Below are 12622 nucleotides of genomic sequence, written 5' to 3'. Positions count from 1 at the left end.
TGACCCCTCTTTTGCCAAGTGCTTCTTCAAAATTCATTCTGGTAACTATATTTTATGTTATATTTGTATTATAGATAAATAACTGTATGTATACTGATATATATATCTAAAATATAATGTATATATTATTATATTTATATTGTACCATTTAGTTATTAAAAAAAGTAGTAAAGGTCCTGTTAAACTGAAGGCAGAAGCTCTCAGACTGCCTAATTCAGAGGTGGTTCTTTATGACAGCTCAGACACAAAGGCGAGAACAATTTATTTTTGTTCCTCTTTATCTTGCCACAGGTATTTTGCAAAACAACACTGAGATGGCGAAGTGCCATATACAAACATTTAGCAGCTACATCAAGTGAGGCGAAAGAGTTACTGAGCCCAGCATCCCATCTGGCCATGGTCAGGAAGAGGTACTCTCCCACCAGCACGAGGAGGAGGACTTGCGGGAGTACCCTCTGAACCACCACCTACTTGCACTGCAGGGACCTGTCAGGCATGCTGCACAGTGCTAAGGAGTGGAATGGCAGCCGATGTTACAGCACCACAGAGAATACTACACAAAAACTATTCCCAACACATTACAATTACAGCTTCCCCTTTCTAAGAGCACAGTCTAAGGTATCAGTGAAACCATTAGCTACTTCGAAGGAACAGAGCCATCTACAAGTCCTGATTCACGTCCAGAACCTCTAGCAGTTGGTGTCATACTGAAATTCCCCACAGCATGAGTGAATTTGTCATATTTTTTTGCATCATGCAACAATTTAATTTATTCACTGGTGAGAAGTTCTAGGTAAGCAAAGAAACCCCTGTACGGAAGAAGGAAAATCCAGACTGAGTGCAAACAAACCCAACAAACCACCCCAAATCCAACACCTCACATGATCTACTGGTACACAGGGATCAAAATGCATTGTCCACACATTCAGCTACACAATTAATCCGGAATTCTGAATTCTCATTCCTCCTTTCTCAAAAACTTCTTTTCATATTGTTCCAGAAGACTCATCCTGAACTACTTTATCTTCAGTGCATCTTTGCTCAGCTACACTGTGTAAAAGAAAATAATGCAAAGAAAATAATGCAAAAAACATAAAAAGTTTTTTTTGTTGGGTTTTTTTTTTTTTTTTTTTTTTAACTCAACCAGTCTATGGATGGGAGCAAAACGTAAGGCATCCAAATGCTAATCAGATTGGGGGGGGCGGGGGGGATGACACAAAAACAAACCCCAAAAAAGTCAGCAAAAGAGGAAAACTGAAGGAAGAACTATTTGGGGTTTCTTTTGTGCATTTGAGAACACCTTGCTTTGTCAATGTAATGGTTTTCCCTTGTGGTCAGGCCTCTTGCTTGTTTACAATTGTCTTTCATATAAGAAAAAAAAAATGAAAAAAGATTTTTCTAAAAGGAATTTTTGTGTCATAAAAAGCCAAAAAATCAGACAGAAATTTTAAAGATGAGCTATATTTATTGAGTGCGTATGTTTTCCTCCTCCCTACCCCATTTTATATAGGCATTTTGGTCAAGTGGAGAAACGAATGTTAAATATAAAACCCACATTATCACTATAACCTTTCTCCTGCTCAGTATGGTTTACCTGCACACGCCAAAACAAAGAAGTGACCTGCCATATTCTGAAAGAGTCACGACAATTTGCCATAAAAGAAACTTAACACAGGTTTGGCAGTTAAACAATTCCTCTTTTTGCTTTTTTTGTTGTTGTTGTTTTGTTACCATCATTCCGTTGTGCCTCTCTTTGCTTCTTCAAAGGCAGAGCTCCTGCTCCAGTACTTACAATAAGCATAGCTTCAGAGGACCAGTTTTTGAGTCTCTTTGCATACACCTACAGAGTGGGGAGCAGCGTGGGCTCTCTCCACACTGATAGAAAATAAGCCGACTCTGATCCAGAAGCAGTGGAGGGAAGGCTGAGTTTGAACCATCATCCTGCCTCTCCATGCAGTTAATGTTCCCCTGGCGCTATTTTTCTTCACCTCAATAAGCAGTCTTGGGTGAAGTGTGCTTTTATTTCATGTAATGAGGGAGACTGACTTACAAAGCACATCATATTTGACACGGTCTTCTTCCTCTGTGCAAAATGGTGTAGCGTCCTCTCACTATTCCTGTTATGTCCCACTTCAGGCAGCTGAGGTTAGAATTAAGATGTCATTACTATGGTAATGTACAAAACAGTTATGCTAACAACCAACTAGTAACTTTATATTTACATATAGTGTTTTCAGTAGAACTTTATTGTGTTATAACAGACACAGGATCTTTTCCCCTTCACTACGGAAGGATTTTAAAGTAAGCTTCCTGAAAATATGCAAAGTATCGTAAAAATCAATAGCTTACTGAGATAGATACCCTTCTCAAAACATCAAGTGGGAAGTTTTCTATTGCTAGATACACTTTTGTCAGCTTAAAAATCATGAAAAGTACTGCTGCTCTATGAATTTTTCAGAAATTCCAGAGACTAAAAATGCCAGAAGAGTTGCAGAATCCATCTAAAATGAAGGGAGCTGCAAAAAATGTGTCGTTATTGCAGGAACTGTTTTCACTCTCTGGTTTTGGCAGAAGTGAAACAGGCTATAAGCATTGAAATAACGTCTGGCTTGGGAATAGCAGGAGGCTCTTCCACGGCTTTTGTGTAACTAAGCCAAGCAGGGAAGGGCACGTTCCACATGGGGCTCCCAAAATCTCCAGCCCAGTTACACAAAAGGGACAGTCACAGCAGTGCTGACCACTGCCCTGCCTGAGCTTTCACACTGACTCTGCAATTCATAAAGCCAAGCCGGGCGTGCAAAAAAGGCAGAAGGCAGAGCACACCCCACGTACATGATGCAATGCATGGGTGGCACCTCTTGGAGCTGGCGGAGGAGCTAAAACAATACATCTCAGTGCTGCACTTTGGTTAATCAGTCCCATGAAAAGGTGGTGTGACAGCATGTGATCCTCCCAGGTTGGGGCCTCCAGTGTTCTGGCATCTTCATGCCACCACCATTTACATGCTTTGTCCCATGATGAAGGCAGACTGCACAAGCTGGGCCCAGAACATGGACCAGCCCAGGACTCCAACCTGCTGCTGCACTGGGCTGGAGTCGCGTCCTTTCCCTCTTCCCTGGTCTCAAGAACCTCGTGCTCTCAGAAGCCAAGCTAGAAGTGAGCAAGGGCATAACCTGTCTCCTCCACCAGTCAGAGTAGAGTCCTCACAGATGAGAAATGGAGGTCTGAATCCTCCTTAGTCTGTACTGAGGTCTCTTAAGCCCCAGACAAGTGCCTGAACCTGCTCGCAATTGCCTCTTCCAACTTTCTAGGAAAATGAAGCCAGAGTTTTGGAGCATTTTTTGCCCAGGAAGGCTAGACATGAACTCAATACACATGGTGCATCATGTGAACATCTCTGGGTATAAGCAAAACCGCTCCTACACCTCTCAAGAAACTTTCCATAGTATCTGAGAAATCTCCCAGTCAGAATTCACACCTAGAAAAACTTTAAAACCCTGTCAGTACTAGTACAAAGCAAGCAGGAGTGGCTCTGGTGAACAGACAGCTCTGCAGCAAAGCCTGGACTCATATCTTTTTACTGCCAGGAAAACATTCAAGAAGACTCCCCACCAGTCACCATACATAAACCACAGCCCTCATCAGAGGAACTCCACAAGCTCAAGGGACACATGCAGATCTCCCAGGGACACTGTAAGCACTCGGGATTGCAGGATTTTAAGATGAATGAAAGGAGGCTTAGGGGGAAGTGTAAAGGGTGTGAGAAACCCAGAGTAAGCTCTACTGCCACAGCAGTCTCAGTGCTCACCAGCACCAGCATACTTTATTTAGGAGCCCATGCTGCAGCATCCTTGGCCAGTAAGGAATGGCTACCATGGCCCACAGATGGTATTTGGGTGCCTTAAATATACTCAGCAGCCACTTAGTGTCTTATCGGGGACTTCATCTGCTACGTAAATCAGCTCTTTATTCTGCTTCAACATTTCTGAACCAAAGGTGACTATAGGCTGCCAGGTCAGTAAAAAGACAGCAAAACCAGTGCAGTGAATCAGTGAATCTATTCCTTCACCCTCTTCTAGCTCTACTACTGCAGCAGGTGTTTGACCTTCACGTCAGGAAAAATTACACCAAGGATGTTCTGAAACAGTTGGTAATTGGACTCCGATGCAGCTTCATTGTATGCAACAAATTGACTATTACTGTGGCTGTTCAAAGAGGTATCAGCATTTCTGAACAGGACAGGACTTTGTAGCACACATTTTTTGCTGGTCACAACCACCACCATTTGCCTCTAAGGTTTGCCACTTTCTAACATCCCACATCTGCCCAAGGACCACACGTGGTTTTCTAGAGCTCTGTTTTTATGAGGTCGGTATTCTGCTAGGTCACTTCTTACAAAGAGTCATGAGGTCATTTATACCAAAAAGTGGAAGCCAGAGAAAACACTGTGGAATTAGTTATATAAATGGTTTAAAAAGGCACATGAGAATGAAGAGTGTGCAGGAGTAGAAGCTTCAATGGGAAAGAAGCATAATCCCGTCTTCTTTTGTAATGCTGGTATAAAAATCATAACTGAAACTAGCAGTTTTGTAAGTCCCTAGACTCTTGCCACAGCCTGCTGTACAGAGTGGAATGCAAAATCCTTCTGGGAGAGGTCTGTATTTCCTCATGTGGCGTTTCTTCAATTTACCAGTTCATGACTAACCCTCTTCTCTAACAGTCACCTGTTTTGTTTACTCTTAGCTGCTGCTACCATCATCTCCTTCCCTGAGCTGCTATAATTAGTATTGCAAGAGGCTTGAACTTCCTTGAATGAGAACTACCTAATACTTCATGTAAACCACAGGGTGCACGTGTGCTTACAAAACACTTTGTAGCGCCAGAACCAGAGTGCTGGCATCTGCAGAATTGCCCTCCCATAAGGAGAAATAACAGGAAGAAAAGCAGAACGTTTACCTCAGTGAGGTGCAAACTCAGAAAGATACTGCCTATTGTTTTGCCTTTCAAATGCAAAAGCAGCAAGCATGCTTTTATTTCTTGTTTAGATACAACTAGGTTTTGAAATGGAAGCGCTAACCTTACTTATCTACTTACTTAACTACTAACCTTAGCTTATCAACCCAGCTGCCCCAGTCCAGCAGTTGCCTTCCCAGCCTGAGCCCTCAGCTAGCACCAAGGCAGTGTTCACACGTTTTAAAACCAAGGCTAAGTAATACACAAAGTCCTTGAGACATGGACGATTCTGGTGGCGAGAGCTTCAAGACAAAGCCTTTTCCATCCACTCACATTTGGAGGTCCAGCAGACCAAGCTCTTTGCACTCTTCGTTCAGCAGCCGTTCAAACCTTGTTCTGCAGGAACCCACTTGATCGCACAGTCACACCAGACCCAACGCACACGTTTTCAGCATTCCTGTCATAAGGCTCAGAAGGAGCCATTAGATCACAGAGATTAAGACCATTCCTGCATAGGCAGGAAAAGCAGCTTTAGCCCTTTTGCTGGAAGAGTCAGATGATCCCCCTCCTTGCTTAAGATGTCATTATCCAGGATTCCTTCCTCTGTGTGCCTCATCCTCCCGTCAGTCTGCAGCTTAAACCCCTCGCACTTCCAGTCACATTTTATTTGCATTTACAGCTATGCAACACACTAAGCAATTCCTCTCCGCCGTCGCTTCTCTAGATGTTTAGATTATCTCTGCTAAGGAAGAGATTCATCTGGCATCTTAGATGAGGATATTTTCCCTTTACAGACAACTGCTGGCCTCTAGTAACTATTTGCTCCGAATTTCCTCTGCAGCTCGTAGAGGTTACAGTTAGGGTTGGGATGTGTTTCACTGAAAATACTACTCGGCCAAACTGCGTATTTTACCTGTGCCTGCTAATGGCTGAATGGAGTTTAAAGACTAGCAGTTCACTCTTCCTTCAGCCAAGCACCTGTAACTACAGACCCACACAACACAAGTCAGTAGATGTGTACATTATACATAATGTATAGCTGGGAGGACACCTCTCCTCTTTAAACCTCCTGGCTAGTAACACACCAATACAAGTGAGAGGTATAGAAGAGGCAAAAATAAACTCAGGGTCAGGCTGATGATTAGAAACTCAACACATTAAAAAGAAAATCCGTGGAACTTTAAATATTTCCCCTACGTACTAGCAGTTGCTTTGATTTTGGCACACCTCGCTGGAGAGAATGGAGTAAAAGGAAGTGGCAAAAGGTTTATGTAAAAGTACAATTATAGCAAGGTGTCCTTAAGGAATTCCATAATTTAAAATAGTATGCAAATACAGCTGAGTGACTAACCTCCTTAAAAAACACCTGCTGCAGCAATAGGATGTAAAAAAAAAAAATAAAATAAAAAAAAAAAATTATCAGTCTTTCTTCCAAGGGCAATTTAAAGTAAACAAACTGCACCTTTCAAGAATGTTTTTCGGCTCACCATCAGTTCACTTTTGGGAAGAAAATAAATAACAAAGCATTTCTAGTATTAAAAAAAAAAAAAAGAAAACATTAACTCAGAGGAAGAAAATAGAAGAATGCAGGAACCACACCCAAAAACTGAGCTCCTACATTAATCCAACTGACAGATAGCTACATAATTCAGCCCAAAATTTTTAATGGGGTGTAGGGGAATAAGGGATAAGCTTTACTGCACTTATTTCTCTAACAGTTTCTTATTCTTTTGTTTTCATGTACAGAGTTACAACTAGCTTGTCAGGACAACTCCATAACTGCAGCTGCAGCAAACCTCAGGCTTTGGTGATGAGCTCTTGACCTAGCGGTCAGGGCTGGAGATGCCCAGGACTGACTCATGTCACCCAGCTGAACTACCCCATTGAACCTCCAACCATCTGCTCAAAGTTTACATGAAAGGGTGAGTCTCATTACCCGTTACCTTGGAATTTGCTACAAAGGTCTGTGCAAAGGAGAAAGTTTCAGCTAAGAATAGTAACATAGTTGACCTGAAGGTTTTCCAACTACAGCAAGAACCTGAAGACTAAAAATATTCACCAATATTTACAAAAATGTGTGCTCCACGTAGTTATTGTAAGCACATACTAAGGACTGAGAATGGATTCACCAGCCACAGAAGTGTTTGGGAACCGTATCATATTTTTATAGCTAAAAGTATGTCCTATTTCAAATCAGAAATCAGTTCCTCGAAGTCCTGCTGTTTCTGTTACACATCAGATGACATCAGGAAATCACAAATGTACCATCTAGTTTAAAAAACAACTGCATAACAGGAGCTTAAGCAATAAGTCTTTGGGGATGGAAGGAGTACGTGGTAACTCTGGACTGCACTGCTAAATAAGAATTCAGATAAATCACTGAAACCAACAAGGCAAGTTATAGAGCTTTCAGCTCTGGCTTGATATTCCACTCATGATACCTCTTCCAGATTATCAGTGGAAGTTGATAGCAGCTTGCTATGAATTCTTGCCCTGTCTCTTTTATCAAGCCTCCCTCTCATACACATGAGGGAAAAATATCAAAGAAATATTGTCAAATGATAAACAAGTCACAGAAAATTAATTCCAAATCCCTAGGAATACACTGAAGATAATAACCTAGAAATTGAATAGACTCCATAGCCTTGTTACCTCTACCCCTTAGAAAGTATCTGACAAGCTTCCAATATATAAGAACAACCCTCATATTCAGAAGTTCAAAAATAATCTATTAAAATGACCATTTTTGGAAGCTACTGAGCAAGAAGTCTCATTGATTTATTACAGAGATGACTACTTTATCAAGTTAAAGGAATGCTTGCCTTCCATTTTTCTGGCTTTAATCATCCTGTCTTACAAGTCCGCAGTTCAGAACTGCTGAGATAAAAACCCAAAGATCTTACGGGTATCTCTAGCCATGAATGACAATCTTCTCTGGTATACACACACACACACACATATACATATGCATAAACCCAAACAAGTAACACTTGAAATTTTTATTTCTTACACCACTTACTAGTAATTTATATACTGTTAAGAGAAGTGTTTTAAGACTGACTTGTTGAAACAGCTGCCAAGGAAATGCATTGGTCACCCTTCAGAAATCTCTTCTTATGATTACTACTAGACAACAACACACCTATTGCAACCGTATGAAAGGCTGAGTTAATTGTAAGTTAACCTGCAGATGTCAACATCAAGACTTCAACTAAGCAGCTTCTGTCATGTAGCGAAGTATGTTGTGACGAATGCAATGGGGAAAAAATATCCAAGTGACCCAGAAACCCTGTGAATGCTTTCAGGTTCCTCCTAGGGAAGCATCAGCCCACACACTATCCACAGATCAGCACACCTCAAAATTCTGATGCCAGCTTTTGCAGTTTAGAGAAGCCTTATTTCAGCAGCCTTAAGCCATTCCTTTCCACAGAGCATTAATGTTATACTTACGTAAAAAGTGTTTTTCCAGTAAGGCTATTTCCAGGTGACCTTTAATCTCATTCAGTCTGTCAGACTCCGTTCTGTTAAAATCCTGGACTCCTGAAGCCATGATGACGGTCCCTGGACCAGCCTATAAGAAAGGCAAAACACACTCACAGCTCAGAGGCACATTTTTTGGGGGGAGTCATTTAAATACATCACCTGACTTCTGGGCAGTAAAGAACCCATGTGAGAAACATGCAAGTATCAACAACTCTGCATGCCTCTTATTCAGCATTAAATTACCAAAACAAATGAGTGAAAGCTAATCAAACAGCATCTCTCCCATGTGGGTTTACAGAACGCACTTCTGGAAACCTCAGGGAGTTACAGAAAAGAAAGATATTTCCCCCTCCTTACCAGTTGTGCTGCATCATCATTTAGCCCTTCTTCTGCTGATTTAAAAGGTGTATTTACACCATCCCTCTCCTCTTCCCATTAAATGAATGGTCAATGCAACACACTTTACATATAAAACTGTGAGGCTAGCAAAAGTAATACTTTTCTAGATATTTACTAAATCATTAAAAAACATATATTGTATATTTTAATATCCATTCATGTAACGTGTAATTCTGAAGACAACTCTCTACAAGGAAGGGGTCCCCCACTCCCTCACCTCCAGTACTGCCCAGTTACTGCTGAAGGATGGTGCCCAGAAGCTCCTCCTGGCAGACCAGGAGAAGAGGGAGTAAGGAGACTGTGTGTCTTGACAGATTTACCAGCATCCCTTGAACGAACTCAGAACTGGAAACACTGCAGAATGCAGGAATTAAAGAGCAATTTGATTAGTTAGGAAAAGCAGTGACAACCACCACCTCCACAAAGTGAGCACAGAAAAACCCCAAGCCCACACAGCAGAAGGCAGGTGATGCTATCTTTCTCTCATAAAGCAGGCGTTTTCAGACAGCAGGGGAAAGGGTGGGTGAGGGCATCTCTTGGGTAATGGTTGTTCAGGCACTGCGCGCTGTCCCCAGCCGGTACAAAAAGACTGTCGACAAGAATTACAGGAGCTTCTCCAACAGCTTAAACTCAAAATCAAAGCGCTAGATTACAGAAGCCTACATCTAAGAAATGATCTCAAGACAAAAGGGGATTTATTTACCTCTCTTATGCATTCCCCTATCCCTCATTTGAGCCCTGAAAACATACAGGAATTGTATTGCTTTCAAAAGTCAGCTTGCATACATTTAACCATGACAGCTTAGATCATATATATACATGAACTCGACTAATTTACAGGAGTGTTAATTAAAAAAACCTTTTTTTATGCTTTAGGAAAGAACTGCCGAGAGCTCTCTGACAGCAAAGTACTTTCACTGTTGGGAATATTTTACACTTTTAAGATAAAACAGTGTGGAGACACCTATTAAGCATCTGTTTCCTTGCTTGAGCTGAACAGATGCTGAATTTAAGCCTCAGAATTTTTCTATACAGGCAAATTAGCAAGCACTCTGTAGGCATTTACTGCACAGCATTTACCTGGCACCAACTCCCCACCTGGGCTTGCTCGATACAGTGCCAAGCAGAGATGCCTTCTCCAGTCCTAAATGCAGTGCACACCCACACAGCACTCTGCCAAGGCTGCTGGCCCCAAGGAGGAGCAGAAGCCGTTAGCTTTGCAGCAGCCCTCTGCTGCTTCCTATTTTGGAGCCGGCACAAACCGTGCCACAGCAGAGACTGACAGACCCCAGGGCAGTCCCCACACAGGGAACTGCAGCACAGCGTCCTCCTCCCTGTGCTCCACATTTCCCATCCACACCTGTCTTTAGCCAGAGAGGTGCAGTAAGACATGCCATTTACAACCACTCCAGCCACGGCTGAAGAGTAACAGCTTCCCCTTTTCAGAAGAGCATGGCACGGCAACTCACCTGTGTTGATTTCTTACCTATACAGCTGGGTCATATATATTTTAGGCTGCAAGATTTAGTGTTATCACTTGCCAAACACTTGGGAGAGCCCCAAGGAGGATGGTGTGCATGAAGTCAAACAGCAGTACCCTTACACCACACTCCACAGGCAGGCACAAGGAAAGTGTTACTGAAATCCAGATTGCTGCCCAAGCATTAAAGCATGGCTCTCTACATTGTATAATCCACATCTGATACAATGGGACCATCTTTGCTCCCAGTACACAGGAATTCGTATGAAGCTGTCTAAAGAAACAGTGCCACTGCTTAAAAATGAATGAATAAATAAATAAATAAATAAAACCACGTACAGGTCAAAGAGCAAGATGCTGTGCTCATCAGGAATGCGCCCAGGCTCTAAGCATCAGCCCACTGCTTAGACAGCAGCTGGATCCCGCCCAGCCAGTCTCCGGTCCCCAACCCCATGCACTGCGGCAAGGACACAAGCAAAAGGCTGAGGAGAGGGAGAAGAAAGGAGCTAGCAAATACCTAAGCATATTCAAGTTTTCATTCTCACTGAAGATACTCAGGATATTTCATTCAGAGACAACCTACACTTCAGAAATCCATCTAGAGAACCAGCTCCACTTTTGCTTCTTCAGAGATGTTAAGTCATTAATTAAAGCCCGGGATACCTTGACTGTGCCTCTCAGGGTGAAGGAAAAAGCAAGAGGTGCGTAGCACTGGGGACAGTGATACGAGTTACCAGGACTCATTCTGACAGTTTCCAAATGTGTATATCTGCGAAGGCATTGGACCCAAGAAGTCTGACATCAGTTGATGTGTTAGATATCAGGAGGTACACCATTAAACTAACAAAAAAAAAAAATTTACAATGACTTCCTAAGTTAGAAAAAAAAAAAGAAGAAAAAAAATATCCAGTAAGGTAAAACATAAGGGTGCTTGCTAAGAACACTAGGAGCAAGATCATGTAATTATTGTTTAATAATAAAATGGCTTAACCATAGTAGTAAGACACACAGTGATACAAGTTTGGTGGAAAATAAAGCACCCAATTTCCAAAATTAGTGACACCATGACATATTAATGAATACGATCCATTATTGTATTCATTACAATTCAATGACATACAATTACATACAACTCAACAGAAAACTTGGCATGCCCAGGACAGTGATAAGGGAGACATCTAAGCAGATGATTCTTTTGTCCTGGAAGTTTTTTCCCCACACCAACAAACCTTGCTCTGTCAAGAGGTGTTAACAGGCTAAAAAGGTAAGAAATAAGGTCTATACATTTGCCGGAGGTCAGCTGTTCGCCTCTGATTTCAAAAAGTACCTCTGTCTGAAGTTAGCATACCTGATTCAACTCTCAAGTTAACAAAAATTGTGTTGTGTTAGTTGGGTAAAAGTTTCTCCTTTTTGCTGCCTCTGTAGGCTAGTGCTGGGACTCAGCTGGATTAAACTACACTGTACTGTACAGATGTCCTTTCTTCTTCTGACTCACAGTAAAAGCCTTGAAGGCTTCCACAGATTTCTGCTTTTCCTTCTGCCTCTCTCCAACATTATTTCACACAGGAGCCCTCTTAAAATGTTGGCAATCACTATTACTTAGTGAAGACTACACACAAGGCTTGGCACTGTCTAGGAAACCAGCAAAATGCAGAGTTGAGCGCAGAGGCAGAGGGGTTAAAGGAAGAATTCTGTCTAAAGACAGACTGCCTCTAATCCACTATCAGAGTTCAGAGTTGCTGCTTCAAGCCACATCCAGCTCCAGATCTGAGAAACCACATGTCCCCACAAATGTCTCTTTCAAGCCACCTGCACCTCCGGCTTTTACTGACAGCACCTCCCAACCTGGGAGTTCTCTGACTTCCCTTCCCAAACCCCCATCATCCTGCAAGCCCTGGGATTTTGTTCTGTGCACCGAGTGCCAACACCACTGTCACCGCACAGCCACAGAAAAGGTCTAAAGTCACTTCTTAACCGAGCAGATGTGGATCTGTCCTCTCCGCACAGCTTCAGCATCACACAGAAACATAACTGGCCAACTCTCTCCTGTTATTCTACCTGCAGGACATCCTACGTGGGCGACTTTTCTCTAGGAATACCTAACAAAATGCTGGTCTAATTTCCAAGTTTGTCATTAACTTAGAGAGAAGCAGTTCACAAACACAGAGGACGATGAGCAACAAGAACACGGCATGGCAAACCCAAGGGTATAACCATCCACCCAAGTCACTCCTCAGGGCCTGACAGCAGCCAGTTCATGACACAGAAGAGGTAGTTTAAAATACAAAACTTTAACTTGCATTCATC

The 12622-nt window shown here is 42.2% G+C and overlaps 1 protein-coding gene across 2 annotated transcripts in view; it reads right to left on the bottom strand.

Annotated features, from left to right (window-relative positions):
• GRAMD4 (GRAM domain containing 4) overlaps window positions 1-12622 on the bottom strand; it is an 84920-nt gene that overhangs the window by 41351 nt on the left and 30947 nt on the right. For both annotated transcript variants that reach the window (XM_056340338.1, XM_056340337.1), the window contains exon 3: window positions 8404-8524. In XM_056340338.1, the coding sequence (XP_056196313.1) occupies window positions 8404-8524 (121 nt within the window). The remainder of the gene's footprint in view (window positions 1-8403; window positions 8525-12622) is intronic.

Source organism: Falco biarmicus, chromosome 5 (assembly GCF_023638135.1).
Source record: "Falco biarmicus isolate bFalBia1 chromosome 5, bFalBia1.pri, whole genome shotgun sequence".
NCBI classification, from domain to species: Eukaryota; Metazoa; Chordata; class Aves; order Falconiformes; family Falconidae; genus Falco; species Falco biarmicus.
The sequence above is the reverse complement of the archived record's forward strand: the minus strand, read 5'-3'. Positions and strand labels throughout refer to the sequence as shown.